General features: G+C 29.1%; 1 protein-coding gene across 3 annotated transcripts in view; it reads right to left on the reverse strand.

Annotated features, from left to right (window-relative positions):
• Positions 1-1,594: 1,594 nt before the first annotated feature.
• LOC142328475 (hemicentin-1-like) overlaps positions 1,595-20,262 on the reverse strand; it is a 187,151-nt gene continuing 168,483 nt past the window's right edge. For all 3 annotated transcript variants that reach the window (XM_075372293.1, XM_075372292.1, XM_075372290.1), the window contains exons 52-58: positions 19,485-19,616; positions 19,216-19,338; positions 13,942-14,190; positions 11,885-12,014; positions 9,520-9,701; positions 8,105-8,186; positions 1,595-1,798 (exon numbers count right to left, since the gene is read on the reverse strand). In XM_075372293.1, coding sequence (XP_075228408.1) covers positions 1,702-1,798; positions 8,105-8,186; positions 9,520-9,701; positions 11,885-12,014; positions 13,942-14,190; positions 19,216-19,338; positions 19,485-19,616 — 995 coding nt within the window. In that variant the 3' untranslated portion in view covers positions 1,595-1,701. The remainder of the gene's footprint in view (positions 1,799-8,104; positions 8,187-9,519; positions 9,702-11,884; positions 12,015-13,941; positions 14,191-19,215; positions 19,339-19,484; positions 19,617-20,262) is intronic.

The raw sequence follows: 20,262 nt of genomic DNA on the forward strand, positions 1-20,262 counted from the left end.
ATTTTATAAACAGACTGTACTGCAGTTGAGGCTATAAATATGTATTCTAAACAATAAATTTAGATTCAACATGCAACATAAAACATTGCAAATGATAAAATATTAGATTCTGTACAGTGACAATACATAAATTAAATAAAATGTAACATATTCTGTTGCTTCTGTCACCTGTTTTCATGTATCTCTCTGCCAACTTAACTCTTCATGGAACTCATCTTTCTCTCCACTTTCTTCTAAGTTTTTGAAATAAAATAAGTCTTTAAGATGGGTGATATTTTGAAACACAGGCACATGTCATTATTAGTTTTGTGTTACCTTTCTAGTGATACTTCCTTGCAGTTACCAAGGATTGGGAACCACTGTTTGAGCTGACCAAACACTTATTCTGTTATGATTTCTTTCTGTAACGCGTTTGCTGTTTAATATTGATGTTAAGCTCTTTAATATAGGATAATTACTATTCAGAGCCCTCCCCCAGACTGCATTTAAATAATTTCATTGAAGGACAAAATTTTGTTATTGATGTAAGAGCTGGTGAAAACTTAATCATTAGACAACCTTAAATGCCTGCTATTTCTACATGAAAAAAATATTTTTAACAAATTAAAACTGTCAGAAATTTGATTAGTCAACTCATTATTTTATTAGGCAAATACTGCATAACAATATTTAGTCCGTTTTTTAATTCTTTTTTTTTTGGCAGTTGTGTTTTTTAATTTTTATTATTTAAAAACAATACTTTAGTGATTGAGAAAAATTCATGATATGAAAACTTATGGATATAACATAATTTTTTTTCAATTTATTTATTTAATTAGCATATTCCAATCTAAACTTACAAATTTCTTAAGCAATTGAGTTCCTCAAAAGACTTTCATACAGCAATTTTGAGGGACCCAAACAGTTAATGGCTAAATTCTCTGTCTCACATGACTCATTGTTAGGTAGGCCTGACCCTTTGTAAAGATGTGAATGCTCAAATCTGCCCTATAGGCTTGATCCTCAATCCAATGCCAACAGCATTAACTCCAATTGTACTGTCATCAGGCTCTACAAAGACCATTTGTGGGAGCTTGGCAGGTGCAAGCTGGTCTTTGTGCAACACACGTTACTCAGTTTTTCTAACGATACCCATTGCTCCATTGACCAGGCTGTGATTTACATTTATGTTCTCGATTTACATCACTCTCGATCCCAGACCAATGTTTAAAACATTCCCACAGTTTTGTTTGAATTCATAGGTACGAAGTCTTGCTTTGGTTTTTGTCCATAATTCATTGTTTGCACGGACACATCGACAGCCTCAATATCGTAAACTTTAGCAAACTCAGCAGTCATTGACAAATTATAAATGTCTACCTGCTTTGTAGTTGGGGAAATACATACACATTTGCCATCCATAAACTGATCTACCAAGGGAACTCTGCAATGATTTAAAATTTCTAGCTGATGCATTGTGAATTGGCCAACTTAAATTATTCAACATATCTACAAAAGTGTTATTTGCCCGCTGCATATTTCAGTAACTCACAAAAATGAAATTACCCTATAGTAAGACAATCTTTTTAAAGAAATAATTATAGAACAAGAATATTTCATTTTATTTTTTTAATTTAAATAATTTATTAAAAAAATTAACATTATTCATCATATAATAAAAAAATTCTAACACTAATTTTGAGAAAGTATTAACTTCTAATACTAAATTGCAGAAGGATCATATAAGAAAATGACTGATGTACTGATAAATACAGGAGTAGTATGATCATCACTGTAGGTTGTGGCAACAATTACAACCCTGCAAAAAAATATATAAATTTTAATCAAAAATAACAAACAAAATTCAGAAATTCAAATATAGTTACTGTATTTCTAGCAACCTTATAATTATACTGCTTTCATGTCACATTTTATTCAGTCACATTAACTAACAACTCTTAATGTTCTTTTAAAAATATTTTGAAAACAACCATTCGCTCTAAAAAATCTGATCTGGACACCACATGACTTCCTTGCACATCTATTGCATTACATGTACACATTTTTTGCTGCATTTCATTTGAAAGCAAGATGTAATCCTCCAATTCTTTAATTGGACAGTTATACAATTGCTGAAATATTAGGTTTTATTAAATCAAATATTTATACAGTTACTAATTCAATAATCTTACATGAAATATTAGGATAGAATAAAAGTCCCTTTATTACTCTTATTACTATCAGTATTATTTGTATCTTTGTTGCTGTTAAAAGTTTCAGATTTCTGCTGTGTCGTATAAATAATTAATATCTGTTTAGTGAACTCCTGTATACTGGTTACAAATGTTAATTTTGACCTTATGGTGTGTAAAATATCCTGTTTTTATTATTGTGGATTATTTGGTGAATATTCAAAAATAAACAAGAAGTAATCATACAGGAAAAAGAAAGATAATGTGAAAGAAATCTCAAAAAAATGACAAGAAGATGAATATGAAGAAGAAAATGTTGAAAACAAGGGAAGAATGATGGGCAACAAAAAAAGTAAACAAAATGATCAACTCAACAAACTTAGTAATGAACGAAGAGAGAAGAATTTTTCTGCAATTTAAATGATAGGGCATATTTTTTCAATCGCTCTATAGTTAACTTTAATGTAAATAAAATTAAACTAGAAAATCCAAAAATAATACGATTCTAAATTATAATTTTCGATTTATATTAAATAATCAGATGTTTCACCAGATCTGTTACATACACACATTTTTAAAAGTACATAAAATTTTATTTCACTAATAACTTATGATTTTTTTTATTGTTATTGAATTATTATTATCACAGGTTAAGAGAGATGAAGTCTGTTTAGAACAGACTTCCTACTGCATTCCTTTCTAAGATCCAAATATTTTATTAAAATCTTTTTTGGCTATAAGTCTAGAACCAGTGAAACTTAAGTACCCTTATGATATATTGAAAATGAGGGCTTATTACTGCAGTTAAAAAGTCCAAAATCCAAGGTTTTGAGGATTTTGGACACTTTTGGTTCAGTCAATTGCAATCAAAAGGGGAGGTGCACAACTAGATGTTATAACAGTCCTAAATCCAACATTTCAACATCCTGTGGCTAATCGTTTTTGAGTTAAGCAAGATACATATATGCAGGCATCATGCCAAACTAGTCAAAATTTCAGATTTCAATAGAAATATCCAACTGAAATTTTTCATGATCATAATACTAACTTTACTTTGTACAAGGAAGTAAAAAGGATGGTGTGTTGGTTTGTTTGATGCGTGTGCTCACATTTTTATTGTAGTTGCTATTGGCGCAGAGCAGACCATGTGGTGTGCCGGGTAGCAGCATGCAGTGCACGAACAATTCATTTGCTCGTGCAAATGATTTATACTTCTCAAACAATTCATTCGTTCGAGCAATTTATACTTCTTTATACAAACAATTTATCTAAAATTATATTTGTGTTCTGGGGATAAAAAAGGAAAACAGTAAGATTAGAGCTGTGTTAAAAAATCACACTCAAGAAACAGCAAAAAATTTTCATGATTTTGAAGGTTAGTTTTAAAAGTTTTTGATGTTGTTAGTACGCTTAATTCATGAACATTATTTAGTCACAGTTGGCATAAACATTTAACAAAAACATGTGTAATATACCATAAACCATGTAAAATTTTCATGGTGGGCTGTAGGCCCATCTTTAAAGTGTTTATTAATAACTATTATATAAAAATATCTATAAATACAAATAATACACTAAAAAAGATTTTTAATAATTATATAGTAGAAGAAAAAAAAATTTATGACTGTAATGGTATATACAAAATAAAATGTAAATGCAATGCAACATACATTGCACAAACAGGAAGAGAATTAAAGTTAAGTTATAATGAACAGATGAAATCTTTTAAAATTCAGAAACAAGATTCTAATTATGTAATTCATTTAATAAAAGAACATACCCATGAAAATGCAAAAATTAATAAAATTCACAATAATTGTATTAAAGGGAGAGGAATGAACATGTTCTAACAAAACAACCATAAGTGAACAGATTAACAATCAAGCGGATGTCCTTTTATAGAACCTCAATTTACTGAAAAAGAAAATGGATAATCAAAAGATAAGTATAACCATTAATAAAGGCAAGGGTCTTGTTATATAAAGATAACAGAAATTTAAAAGTACAATAGGTTTTGACAATGGAGTTATTCCAAAACACATTAACATATAATAAAAGAATGAAGCTAAGAAAGGTAAACTGTACTCAATACAGAAATCAAATTAATCTTTTTTACATATTTTGTTTTAGTTACATGGAAGTGTAAACTAAACATTAAACAATTTAATTTCATTCATTCATTCACCCTCCTGTTCTGAAAAGGAAAAACCTTGCATACTGTTGTATTTAAATGTGTCATATTAGTGTTACTAAGAAATGTAGCCTAACCTTAACCATGCAAAACCTGTATCATATTATAAGAGCACAAATGATGAAATGGCAGCTGTGAACCTGAAAGTTTGTTTTTCAATCTTTAAGTATGGCATGATGAGTAACCCTGACTGTACAGTAGCCTATTTTTGTAAAGCACCTGTGTTTCGTTTATGTTAAGTGGACTGTGAATAAAACAAATACTGATTTCAATTAAAAATAGTATATTAAGATGTTCATGATTTAATTTAATTTGTACTACATTGTTGAAAAATATATAATAAACATATGTACATGCCTACTGTATGGTGTATAAATTTTGACTGAACAATATGTCTTCAAATGATAGATTGAGACTGAGATAAGAAGACACTACCAGATTCTATTGCTGAGCTGGCTTATATAGTGCAACTGGTGCCAAGTGAATCATCAGGAGCTGTGTCTCAACATGCTTTTTTTTCTGTTTAACCTCTGAGAATTAGTCAGGTATTCAGAGGATATGTTTGAATGTAAATAAAGTGTAGTCTTGTACAGTCTCAGGTCGACCATTTATGAGATGTGTGGTTAATTGAAACCCAACCACCACAGAACACTTATCCATGATCTAGTATTCAAATCTGTATAAAAGTAACTGCCTTTACTAAGATTTAAACGTTGGAACTCTCAACTTCAAAATAATTTATGAAGACGCGTTCACCACTAGACCAACCTGGTGGGTTTTAACATAGTGCCTGCCATAATTTAACACATCTTATGATAATATAATAAGATTGAATCCAACAAGCTTGGCGACTAGGTTGTATTGTATGGTTACATGTTACACACTAACAATGAATAAGAACACATGTTTAATAAAAAACAAACAAATTATGTTGAAAAGAAGAAAAACTAATATTTAACATCACATGGTGCCAGACAGCAGTGCTGCCTGAACAAACTGATTTTACAAAATTTTTGGTTTTGGACCACAGTTTTTTAAATATATTTATTTCATTATAATGAAAACAGGATTAAAAAATAAGTATATAAACTGATGCAATATGAGTATATAGTTACAGACCACACAAGCCTGCAAAATTTGGATTGTGGAATTTTTTTTAACTTTTGACCAATGATTCCAATGTATTTTTTAGTGCTGAATTCAACAGTAGCCGTCATTTTGTTACATCATGTCAGGATTTTTCATAAATCGCAAATTTCAAAATTTGTAAAATGTTGAAGAATTGCAAAAACGTGATATAGTCATAAAACTTTTTTTTGTAATAAAGTAATTAATATAATATATTCACTTTTTTGGCTTATACTATGCATTCTTATAGCTAAATAGTTGAGTAGTCTGAAGATGACAAGACTGGGAGAGCTTGGCCGACAGGTTGTGACAAGAGTTAACAAGGTGTAACATGATTTATTGGCAGCTATCCGTGCACCATGCAACTATCAGTGTCGTTTCAATCAAGAGCATGTGTAAATTGAGTTTTTTTATGTCCTCTGTGATAAAACACATTTTTATCAGTGGAAAATGTATTTTCAGGCCATAAAACAAACTTTCCATTTTAAAAAAGCCTTCAAGAGACTACAAAAATTCTGCTGATTTATTTTGTTATATTTGTGGTAAGTTAATGGTGGAAAGTAAAAAAAAAAAATAAGTTTTGTTCGATAAGTGTCCCTCACGTATTTCAGAGTGAAAATAGAAGATCAAGACAAAACTTGGGCATCCCGAAACCTTTTCTACACATGTGTTGAAGGACTTAGATGGTGATCAAAGGGAACAAGCATTTAGATTTGGAGTTCCAATGGTGGTGGCATGAGCCACGAAATCACACCAGTAATTGTTACTTTTCTTCGACAGCGTTCACGGTTTCAATTTGAAGAATAAAAAAAGAATCGTCTATCCAAATATGCCATCCGCTTTATGCCTGGTTTCTCATGGTCCAGATGTACCAGTGCCAATTCCACCAGAAAATTTACTTGAAATGGACAGTTCCACATGTGATTTAAAAGTGAGGATAACATCAAGAAGTGCGAACCTGGAGATAGCTGTGCACTTTATTCATAGTCTGAACTAAATGATTTGGTTCGAGACTTATGTCTGACCAAAGAAAGTTCAGAATTGCTTGGTTTGAGGCTTAAATGGAAGAACCAGCTGGCACCTTATTTTCCTGGTTCAGGTATAAAGAAAAAGGATCTTCTTCCATATTTTTGAGAAAGAGAATAATTCTTCTGCACTGATGTACGTGGACTTTTGACTTGATTTAACACTCCATATGAAAGTACCAACTGGAGACTGTTCATAGATTCATCCAAAAGAAGTCTCAAAGTTGTCTTTCAAAATAGGAATACGTATCCATCCCACACTCTGTCCATTTAAAAAAGGTTTACTATCGTACCCCTCTTTTAATAATTCCAAATTATCATTTGGAATTCATTCTTGATAAAATTAAATATGACAATCAGAAGTGGATTACGTGCGGCAACCTCAAAATAATATCTATGTACCTAGAACAGTAAGGAGGATTAACAAAGTTTCCTTGTGTTTTGTGTAAATGGGATTGCAGAGACGGAGAAAATCATTGGATAAAAAAAGATTGGCCAAAAAGAACTTCATTAGAACCTGGAACTAAAATTGTGCTATAAAACGCTCTCGCAGATCTAAATAAAGCTCTCCTTCCACTTTTGCATATCAAGTTGAAGCAATTTGTCAAAGCCTTACCAAAAGAAGATAAATGTTTTAAATACATCTGTGACAAATTTCCAAACTAAAAGAGGGTATATTTACTGGTCCTGACATTAGAAAAGTTCTCAAAGATGGTAATTTTGAGAAACAAATGGAAGTTGCAGAAAAAGAAGCCTGGGGAGCCTTTAAAGATGTAATAACCAAGTTTCTGGGCCATAAGAAGGATCTAAACTTTAAATCAATCATTGAGAACAAGCTGCAGTTAGGCTGTTCCACGAGCCTGAAGGTTCACTTCCTAAATTCACATGTGGACTATTTTCTTGAAAATCTGGGTGCTGTTAGCAAAGAGGTGGGTGAGAGATTTCATCAGGACATGAAGGAAATGGAAAGGAGGTATCAAGGAAAATGGACTATTACAATGATGGCAGACTATTGCTGAATTACACCGAGATGAACCCTATAGATAACATAGAAGGAAAAGTGCAAAGCAGAGTATAAGCTGTCCAAAGAAACTGCAATACATGGAATAAAATTGTAAGTATTTACATATTTTGTTATTAAGGGTGGGTGAAGAGGGAAAGTGGTTTCCAAAGACATGATGTACCTCATAAAAAGTAGTTAAAAACACACTATAATAGAAATTACGCTTATTTTGTGACAATCTTCATTAAAAATTAAAGGTGGAGGTCAATGACATCCTCCTCCTTTTCAGACCACTCAACTGTTTAGCTATAAAAATGTACAGTATATGCCAAAAAAAATGAATATTTTATATTACTTTATTTTAACATTTTATTGTATCACATTTTCACAATTTTTTAAATTTGTGATTTGCAAAAAATCCTGACGTAATGGAAAAAATTAAGGTTATTTTTGGATTCGTACTAAAAAATACATAAGAATCAATTATCAAAAACTAAACAACCCAGCCATTGCAGGCTTGTGCCATTTTTAAACTTAAGAAAGGTTTTCAACTTCAAAAAATGTATTTTATATTAACAGAACTTACTTTTGTATATCTTCAACATCAAAATACTTCAATGAATATAAAATTCCATGACCATTCTCAATACGTATTCTCAAGGGTAAATCTGAAATATGATAACAGAGATTGTAAATCTGTATATAAATACACTAATAATCTTATATATATAATGTAGCAAGTAATATGAGACATAAACAAACCTTTTGTGAAACGAGTTTTTATTGTGTGTTACAAAAATGAGCGATACTAATTATGAGCAACGTTGTGCAATCAAATTTTGAGTTAAGCTCAGTTAGAATGCTACTAAAACTTTTTCAAAATTGAAAAGGGCTATGGAGATGACGCTCTGTCATGAGCCCAAGTTTTTAGGTGGTTTAAAGCATTTTCACATGGCTGGAAATAAGTTGTGGACAATCCACACACTGGAAGACCATTAACATCAAAAAGTGATGACAATGTTGAGCAAATCAGAGACTTGATACAATACGACTGGCAATTAACTATCAGAATGATTGCAGAGCAATTGAATTTGAACCATACCACAGTACATCAAATTTTGACAGATGAATTAGACATGAAAAAAGTTTGTGCAAAAAAACTCACTGTTGAACAGAAAAACAGCAGGGTGGAAGTGTGCCACAATCTTCTAGGGTGAATTGAAGCTAATACTGATTTTCTAAAAAAATGCTATTCTGGTGATGAATCTCTGATATTTGAGTAAACCCAGAAAAAAAACACTCGTATAACTGATTTTATGAGTCATCACAGCAGCTGATTATTGATTTCCATCAAGTCTGTTGTTATTTAAGAGGCTGAATTATTTTTTTTACAATGCATAAAAGTGCACTTAAACAACATAAGCATTGGGAATAAACTGTATTGATCATACCTAGATACAGAAATAAATAGGGCAACTAAAATAGAATTATGAATTATTCTCCTTGTATAAACTATCAATAAACATTTCATTGTTATTAGTAAAGATTCAAAAACTTATATATATTTCAGTTTTGTGAACTGTATATATGGTACAATCCAGACTAATGTGAATTAAATTAAAATATTAACTTGCAACAATACAAGAATGTGCTTTGTATTAAAGCAAGTTATAACAAAGCTCATTACTAGCACAATATTTTTTCTATACAAAGTATTTAAAAGGATGTAATTTCAGAACAAACTTTTCTTTTGTAACATAACTATAATTGATAAATTTAAATACAACTTCTTACATTATCATCAAATTTTTAAGAGTTTAGCCTAAAACACCACTAAAATTAATAATCAAATTGTTATCTGTAACTGGGTGTAGTTATCAGAAAAATAAATAAATAATTACATAAAATGTGACAAAATTAAATAAGCTTAATTTATTATATGTTATATATTAATGCATTAAAGACTATGATAATTTAATATAATAAATTTTAAATACTTACCAGAAACATTTTCTGTTATGGTGTAAACTACATCAGAATTTTCATCATCAACTAATAATTCAAGTAAATCTTGATAACGCTGAACAGATGGAACTTCTAGAGGTAAAGATACAAATCCAATCTCCTCAGCTTCTGAAGCACCATTCTCACAAAATCCTTCATTACAGAACTTAATACATTTACTGTACAACAAACAAAAAACAAATGGAAATTAAAAAAAAAAGCTTGTATGTACTTATGTAAGCACAAGAAGTTATGCTTCTTTGGCGTGAATAAAAAAATAATTTTTTATACATTCAAACAAATTTCAACCAAGTCAAACGACATTAAATACCATGAATAAAAGTTTGAATAAAATTAAATAAAATAATATTTATTTTATACAGTTTAAAAAGTACTGAAATATTCCTTATCATATAAAACAAAGTTCATAGAACTTTGAATAAAAACAAAGTTTATATTTTGATTAGTTTAGTTCCATTAATTCTTCGGATGACAATTGAAAAGGCACGAAGATTATCAGCGGCTTATGATATGAAAAATATGATACAAATAGTTTTATTTTATAATAGTGTATTTTATCAAAAATTTTGTTTTTGGTAAATTTAAAATTGTTTATGCAAAATCAAGAATTTATCTATGTGTGCTATTTTCTGTGTCATTAAAAAATATAATTTTATTCATAAAAAATAATACTTACATAATCTCAAATCTTTATACATAATTTTCACCAAAAAAAAATAAATAAATATATGCTGCAATATATATTAAGTTTTATGAATATGAACAATATTCACAGTTTAAAATATCCGTCTTCAGAAATCTGTGTATGTAAATATATATTTATTACGAATCAATATCTGTTATGTTTACAACAAGTGATAATCACTTAATGGAACTGAACGACTGACTAAATTAGACACTACATGCTGTGTGTGCAGATTTATCCACTTGGACCTCTGCAAATCTTAATGGTGTGTTACATCAGTGCACGCAACATCTGTAACTTGCTGAAAATACACTCTGGTCAGTTTCTCCTAACGTGCCAAAAGAAGTATAACTTCAAAAACTTACTAAAAAATGTACTTTTAGTTAACAAGTAACAAAATAAAAGTTTAATCTATTAACAGTTACAGATAATTTCTAAATCAAATTTTTTGTTTGGTAGACTGAAACAATAAAAAAAGCCCTTGACTCTTGCTAAGATCTGGCATTTTTGTTCAATACTACTTTGCATACTAAGTGGAAAACATTATATGTTTGTTTCAAGAATTTATCAAAATGAAATTCATTAGCAGTTTCTTTTCTTGTAACAGATTGTATTACAATATTTATCTAACTCTACTGCTTCTGACATTAAATCTTTATGCAGGCTGCTTGAATTCATTTCCAATAAAAAAATTACAAATATATATAGTGTGATTATATATTATATATTTTTCCTCAAAAGTCATAAAATCCTAATTTTAATGGCTTTACTAAGCATCATCTGCTTGATGTGTTCAACAATTTTCAGTTTTTGATTTAAAAAATCTGTCTACCAGTTTTTAAATCATCTTGCAGCCAGTGCATGGACAAATTTGTAGATATCTGCTTCATGGAAATTGGTACTCCTTTCTGATACAAATTTATATACCACCCAAACACATAAGAATAATATCCTAAATTATAATTATTACATAGTTAATTGTCTTTTGTGATTAAGTAAATAAATTTAAAAAAATACAGAGTAATCAAATAAATTTTACTTACATATATTTTAAATAAATTTGTTAATTAGTACTGGTGGATTAAATTAAATAAGTTTTCTTAACCAATGAAAATAATTATTAATAATTAGAGTTACATGGTTATCATGTGTATTTCAAACATTCTGAAATTTTGGGTTCTGCAATTCTTTTTCATCAAATGTTACTGTTATGGATAGATTATTTTTTTCAATTACAAGATTTCAAAAAATTAAAAACAATCTTGCATCTTCACCAAGCAGTGCCTACCTTGCCACACAAAGCATAATGAATAAAATACACAAAGTATATAAATGAATGAAAACACCATATGGTTTTTCAATAATATTTAACTACTAACAGTAATAACTGATTTCAAAATCTATCAATAATTAATTCTGAGTTACTTTCAGAACTCTTCTATAAAATTTCGTCAGATATTTACCATCTAAATAAAAATATTTTTCATAAAAATATTTAATTTTTATGAAAATTCACATGGAATTTAACTAAATTTAATCCATCCACAGGCAATTTTTTCTTGTGTAATTTTCTTGTTATAGAAAAATCAAAATGTGTGATTTTTTTCATTATAAATTAGTGAATGTTATTTTAATGAAAAAAGAAAAAAATCTTACTTTGTTTTTGTATTACGACTGTATTTTAAAGGACATCTGGTCTGAATGCACTTATGACCACTATACGTCGGTAAACATGTTTCATGTTCATTACATATATCTTCATTGCAATGAATTTTCACCAACATTGCTGAAAATTAAGACATTCTTTAATTAATAAATTAACTGGAAGATATCTGAATTAAATAAATATTTAGTTTAAATTCATGTGCTAAATGCAACCTATTTACAAATTTTATCAAATGAATCCTAGCAGAAAAATCAATTAATATATAATTTTAAAAATAATCCTAATCTCATGCCATTCTCTTTTTTAAACTGTTGTTAGTTACTTCTGTAGATTTTTACTTATTAGGGAAAAATATTTCCATTTTTTTTTAAAATAATGGACTGACTAATATTAAATATTAGGATAAAGTATTACCATTGTTTGATGAAATGATGCACAATATGAAAGTGCTAATAGTAAAAGGTAATAAAATAATGATAATGTAAGTGGCTAGAAATTATTTATTAATCATATTATAAATTCATATTTTATTATTATCTTTCACACAATCTTGGTATTTAAAATTTATAAATGTTTTAAAGATTGGAAAAAATGCTTTCATAACTGTATAACCGTATCACATTTCTGGGGGACTACATCAATATAGAAGATTAAGTAAATTATTTTTAATAAAAGTTAAAATTTTTCATTATCTTTTAATCACACTTCATATATTATTTTCAAAAAAATAACATGAGTATTACTAGCAGAAACATATAGAATTATAGGAACACTTTAGAAAAAAAAACAGATAATACTTTAGGCAACCACAATCAAAAACTTAAAGTTAAGATCCAAAATTAATTTATTAGATAAAAGAGTTTAAAAATGTCATTTTTACATTTCCTAAATTTCTTAAACATATTTTGTAAAATATATGTTTTAAAGTTAACTTTAAGCTTTTGATTGGGAGTGGCTAAAATGATAACATTTGCTTAGATTTCTACTTTTATCCTATTAAGGATATTAGGTTTTGCGAGTATTATTTATTTGTTAATTAATATTACGTGATTTATTTACATTTATATACAATTTCCTCATCTACCAAATGACTGCAATCGAAACAGCCACCTACGTTTTAGATTTTAAGTAGAGAGTTTATTATTGAGCAATTCCTTGTTTTCCAATTTATTTTTGTTTAGCATAAGCCTTTTCTTTGTATTTAATACATGGTGTACAACAAAAGTAAAATAGCAGCATTGAAATTGATAATTAATAGCTGTTGTTCTTAATTTCAATTTTTATATAATTACACTATTAATAATGGATTTTTTTCTATAAGAATCTCTATTTTGCTTAGCTGAAATTTAGTAAGTTGTGATTTTTAAAAATACTAATATATTGTTCCATAAAACACTCATTTTTTATATCCACAACTATAAAACTACTAAGATGAATAATTTTTAAACAAGGGAGAAGAGAGGACCAGATATCTATAATCCAAGGATTTCTGAAATATATTAGGCTAGACAGCTTATGTTTATCTTATACTGTTTTTATCACCAGGTGATGTTTATGTATTGAACCTGACACTAAGGTGTGTAGTATATTTACAAAATAGAATTAAAATACAGAACTACATCTTTGTCACATAGTACAAAGAGTAGTGAGAGGAGATATTTACTTCCTCCAACACTTTTATTGTTAACAATAGAGACAATCTTCACTCTGTTTTTTAATATAATTGTATAATTTATTATACATGTCTTTATACAACTGAAGAGATAAACATAATAATAACATATAATTAGAACTAGAAAATTATATAAAGTAAAAATCATTATTTTGAAGACAAACAAATTTTAGTTACAGCAAAACAATTTTATTTACACAAAGATTGATCTCATTCATTATTAGCACTTTTAATAAAGTATGAAACAATGATTGATTTACAGACAGTCAAGTAATTTTTGCCATCAGTTAACAAGGATGACAACATCTAGAAAGATTAGTAAATCTGATAACAATTATTTGATTAAGTGTTAAATATATTGTAACCAGAACTTACAAACACATCTGTTTCCTTCTTTAACTTGTCCTGGTGGACAAGCCCAACTTTCAAGTGGCTGTTCATGCTCTAAATATCTACTATTACCAGGAAAGTTATTCCTTCTGTTAGGTAATAATTCTTTATAATAATCAGTAACTCTGTTAGAATCAACTGGTTTGAAATTATAAGATCCACCTGCACCCCAATCATCTAATGGAAGTGAATCAGAGTAAGTATATTCATCTCCACCACTATTATTTGATGTATCTGTTAAAAAAAGTAAAAGAAAAGAAGATAAATCCAAATATCAATATAATTTTTTATTTATTTATATAAAATCTTCTTATTCTATTACTGATAACAGAAATCACTCTTTCTAAGAAGAATATACTTCTATATCTAGACAGCTTCAATAAGATAAATCATATTAGAAGGACGCTGACACATCTAGTAGACGTTTTCTGCAAGGAAAATATTTAGACTATATCTATAATAGACACTTTGCTAAGGAGTAGCAAAACCATAAGCATTATTAGAAGATGATAGTGGATATATGCATATGAAATTATTAATCAAGAGTCAAAATCCATTAATGGTACAATTATAAAAAAGTTATTTCATCTAGTCTGCACTATTAATTAAATACTGTCATGTGGTCTTTACAAAATGAAAGAAACTCAAGTGAAAAGACAATTATTTTTTAGATATTACAATATATTACAATGAAATACATTTTCAGTATTTCTTATTATATTCTATTTCATGAGATTTCATTATTTTTAAATCACAAAATTTATAGTATTGCAATATGGGATATCTCTAAAGTAAAGACAGCTGGGAAATTTCTCTCCTTATTGTTGGCGAACCTGTGTCATTCATGACCACGCTAGTAATGTACACACTGCATTGTTGTTTGTAAGTTGTCACATTGTAGTATTTTTGATAATGTATGAGTTATTATGTTATAAAATCAATAGGTGTTTCCGCCGACTTGAAATACGTGGAGTCATATGTTTTTTAAACCATCAAAACTTTAAGCCGTCTGAAATTCATAGGCAGTTGGTTGCTCTGTACGGTGATAATGTAATGAATGAAAGAATCATCCAAAAACAGTGTGAAAGGTTTAGAAATAACAGAATTAATGTGCATGATGAAGAACATTTGGGGAGGCCCTCGATAATCACTGAGGAATTGTTGAAACACGTCGATGATAAAATCAGAAAAGATCGTCGCTTAACGATTTCTGAGGCTCTTATTTCTCTCAATATTTTAAAAGTTGTTATCGGTTGCATTGAACATGACCATATAGGCTTCAGAAAGGTCTGTGCACATTCGGTGCTGCACGTCTTAATGAAACATCACAAAAATATCCGAATGGGATCTGCTTTGGAATTTTTGATGTGCTATACAGAAAAAGGTGATGAGTTCCTTAATTCAATTGTTACCAGCGACGAAACATGGATTTCATACTACACAGCAGAGAGAAAACGGCACTCATCCTCAATCACCTTAAAGTTAACGCAAACTGATGGCCACAGTCTTTTGGGATCGGTTTGGCATACTGTTGATTGATTTCATGCCACGTGTAAAGACTATAAATGCAGAAGCCTACTGCGAAACTCTATGTAAGTTACGGCGCGCCATTCAAAATCAGTGACGTGGGTGCCTGACCGATGGCGTCGTCCTGCTGCACGATAATGCACGTCTACATGTTGCGGGTCTGACAGGTGATGTATTAAGAACTTTTCGATGGGAAATTTACGATCACCCACCATACATTCTGGACTTAACTCCTTCTGACTACCATTTATTTGGGAAATTGAAAGAATTTTGAGTGGTATGCAATTTGCGAGTGACGATGAACTTAAAAGTGCTGTTAATCAGTGGCTAAATGGACTGGCAGCAGAATAATATGATGAGGATTTATTGAAGCTGGTGTATCCCTACGATAAATGTCTTAATTCATGTTGTGATTATGTAGAGAAGTAGTATAAGGTATGTAGTTTAAGAAAAATAAAAAATATTTATAAAGTTTTCAGAATAAATCTTTTTACAATGAAACAGTCTTTACTTTAGAGATAACCTCTTGTAAATATGTAGTAATACTGTGTGTAATGGTTAATTAACATGTATTTGTAATAAGTGAATGAACCTACAGAATTTAATTGTCAGTTAAAAAACCAGAAACCTGTTTAACTGTTTTAATGGAGTAGAAAACACAATTTCTGAAATAAAAGACATTGTTAACATTCTTGGCAATTATTCAAGGAATGCTTAGTGTAATTTCTCAATTTGCAAAATTGAATTTTAATTAACACAATGTAAAAGTTTATAACATTTATTCTAGTTTATCAATAAAAATTAGGCACTTTCATAGCATAATTCTACTCAATATCACAGTATTTGCCAATGATGCAGAAAAATTAAAACATGGAATTTTAAAATTTTTTAAATTATTCGTTATGATTTTAACTTATTAAAAGAGAAAAGAATCGAAAAGTACAAATTTATTAATTTATTCCATCAAAAAATAACCTTTTTCGGTAGAGATCCATGGAAGTTTGTTAAGCTCTAATAAATGCAATTTTAACATATAGTGTTTAATCGGTCATTAAATGCAGGCAATAAATAATTTTTAATTTAGTAACCTTCTTCTCTTCAAGGATCTTCATTTATTGCTACGTGCTCTGACACCATCTTATTTTCAGCCTTCCAAGACTCATATACCCAATAGAAATATCAAATCTATACTAGTAATCTAATATTTGGCATTCTACCTAAATGATTATGCTACCTAACTCAGTGTTCAATTATTTTATCATTCTGAGAAGAAAGACATTTGTCACTTCTTATTTCTTCTTTTTTTAAATCATCTTATCTACTATAACATTCTACTGACTCCAAAGTACTGTCATTAACAGAAAACTATGATCTTAACAATGATTTTCTTTAAAATCCATCACTTCTGTCTTATTTAAAGACAGTGATAATATATTCTTTCACTTATTTGAAAGGGGAAGAACAATTCCTTAAAGGTCATCTTCACTTTCCTGATTAATAATGACCATCTCATGAGCATGTAGGATTAATAAGAAGAGTTGCCATTGCCAGTCATATCCCTAGACTAAACCATATCTTTGTTTCCATCATCTGAAAATGTCATCTACACAATAAAAAAAACAGTAGGAGAAGTAGGGCAATCCTGCCTAACATTTTCATTGGTAGATAAACATTCGGTCAAAGTTCCCATAATTGTAACAGTAATTCGTGTTCTAGTATAGACTTCTAACAGTAATAATTGTCCTAGTGTAGACTTATAACATGGGAAGGAGATTCCTCTTTTCTCTAAGACTTTGCAAAGCAAATCATGAACCACATTATCAAAATTTTTAATACTCTGTCGATTTTACAGGTGAGTTCTTGTTATTTTTCTTTAAAACTTATTTAAAAGAAAATATCACATTCTACATATGGTCATCCTTTTCTGAAATTAAATTTTCCACTATGTACTTCAAGAGTTGATTAGAGCATACTTCTTGTATGGTGAATCAAGTAGACTTATCCTCTAAAATTTTAGTAATTTGATATAGTAATAATTAAAACAATGTAAAACAGATGAAACAAAGTCTCTGTCAAAATGATATTGCAATAGATACGTTAGCTTACATTAAAAAGCAAGAAAATAGTAAAAATAGTAAAATCGCTTATCTACTTAATTTAAATTTATAAAACAAAAAATTTTTAAACAGAATTTGTACGAGGGTTATTTTTTTCAAGGTCCGATCGGTCGCTAAATAAAAACCTGTGCAAAAATCAGATGAACCTTTGCGCATATGTGTTGCGTATCGTCTCTAGTACGGCTTCAATCACGTCACTTAGTATAGTTCTGAACACGTTTCGAAACTGAAGAAACAAAAGAACAATCCAAATAGTGGATGCATTCTCATTCTCCCAGTAAACCAAAGAAGTTCAAGCAAACCTTCTCCAACAGAAAATGTATGGCTACTGTGTTCTGGGACCGGAATGGAGTTCTCTTGGTGGAATTCATGGAACGTGGCACGACCATCACTGCAGCCTCATACTGCGTGACTCTTCAACGTCTACGAAGAGCAATTCAGAATAAGCGGAGAGGCATTTTGTCATCAGGCGTTGTCTTTCTCCATGACAATGCTCGACCGCACACTGCAGCTGTAACAAAGAAGCTCCTGCAGCGTTTTCGTTGGGAAATATAGCCTGGACTTGGCTCCATCTGATTTTCACCTCTTTGCTCACATGAAATGCTGGCTAGGAGGACAACATTTTGGCACAGACATCGAGCTGCAGACCAGCGTAGAAACATGGCTGAAAACACAGGCGGCTCTGTTCTATGATGAGGGTATTGGAAAGTTGGTACCACGCTACGATAAATGTCTAAATCGGAGTGGCGACTATGTAGAGAAATAGCGTAACTATGTAAGTACTTGTTACAAATAAAACATTTTTTATTTTCACTGTGGTTTTAATTTTGTGACCGATCAGACCTTGAAAAAAAAATAAACCTTGTATATTATTTATTATAGCACTTGTTAGTCACAAAAATTATAGTTTTTTAAAACAATAGTACAAGTTGTTTCACAAATTACAAAAAACAATTTCAGATTATTAAAAGCTTACAGTGTGAAACTAGTGATAATAAAAGGATTAAAAACTTATAATAAAAAGGATAACAAATCTTATGTGAAACAATAACTGAAAATGCAAAGAAAGCACAATATAAAGCATAATGCAGTAACTAAGCAGCTTTATACAACAACTCCTGAGGGCCAAACACAGTATATTTTAAACATTTGGTACACAAATGCATAATTTCATAAAAAATGAAAATTTATTGGAAAAATAAACTATAATTGAGTACATTATAAAAAGAATATACACCACTTTAAAAATTATTGAAAAGTAACTATTACAGGAGATGTCTTGTAATAATTAAAATTTTAAAAAGCATTACATTTTATAAAAAAATGGAGAAACTGTTTGGTACCTCTCTGGAGGGCTTGGCTGGTCCATCCTTTGGGCAGGTATGCATAATCAGTTTTTATGATAATCCTTTAAACCAATTTTTTGATATCCTTTATAATTAATATACTTTACAGCAAATTCTGCTATTCACTAGTATAATCAAAGAATTAAATGCATATATCACATACTCACATGCACATATTTTATACATTCAAAGAGTTTTCAGTTATAATATGTAGACTATAATTATGAAGCTAATCTTATATACAAAAAAAAAAAAAAGGTTTCAATTACCATAACATGTCAATTTATCAGATCCTAAAGTCATTCCAACAGGACATGTACATTTGTAACTTCCTTTTGTATTTTGACAAAAATGAGAACACTTATCACGCCGCTGTTCACACTCGTTTATATCTAAAAGTAAAATAATTAAGAAAAGATTTTTTTAGATCATGAAAATTAACATAAGAAAATTGCAAATTTAGAAATTAAATTCTAAATTATTTAGAAATTATTTAAGATAAAAATATTACAACTTTGTAAACTCAAGACAATATTACCGATGCATTTTCTTCCCCGATTTGCAGCCTTGAAACCAGTTGGACAATGACATTTATATGAACCAAATAAATTCTCACAGATCTGTGTTTTATGACATTTATTAGCTTTTGGATCATTACATTCATCTACATCTAAAAAGAAAAAAAAATGAAAATCATATTAATTACAAACACAAAAACTGGGAGCTTAACTAACTTATACATTAATTTCAAGGTAGAGTAAATGTAACATCTGCACACAGTTACATTTTAACTGTATACATACAGTTAAAATGTATTTTTTAGACTAGTATTAATTTACTGTAGGTATTGTATAAGCTAAAAATCAGCAACAAATGCAAAAAGGCCTCTTCATATGAAATATTTCCACATAAAAAAAAGTATACAAAACAACCAATATCCACTCTCACTTCTAGAAATAGTATAATATATCTCAAAAAATGCACTCTGACCAAACAATCTGAAATTTTGAACTTATGTTTAGATTAAATAAAGAAATTAAGTTTTTAATTTTGAGGTATTTTTAAATGCTAACTTTATAGTATTTTGAAACTTTATATTTATATTTAGACTTTAAAGTTACATTTCATAAAATACTGATTTTAAAGCAATGAAATATAATGATATTTTTATTATAAATAACAAAAATGTTATTATTAATAATAAAAATTAAAAGAGTTAGAGCCAAAACACAAAATATATATATTTTTTGAGACTAGGAATAAATTTTAAGAAATTTTCTTCTAAAAATTGTATTACAATAAATTTGCCTTAATAA

This window comes from Lycorma delicatula, chromosome 7 (genome assembly GCF_047948215.1).
Source record: "Lycorma delicatula isolate Av1 chromosome 7, ASM4794821v1, whole genome shotgun sequence".
Taxonomy (NCBI): Eukaryota; Metazoa; Arthropoda; class Insecta; order Hemiptera; family Fulgoridae; genus Lycorma; species Lycorma delicatula.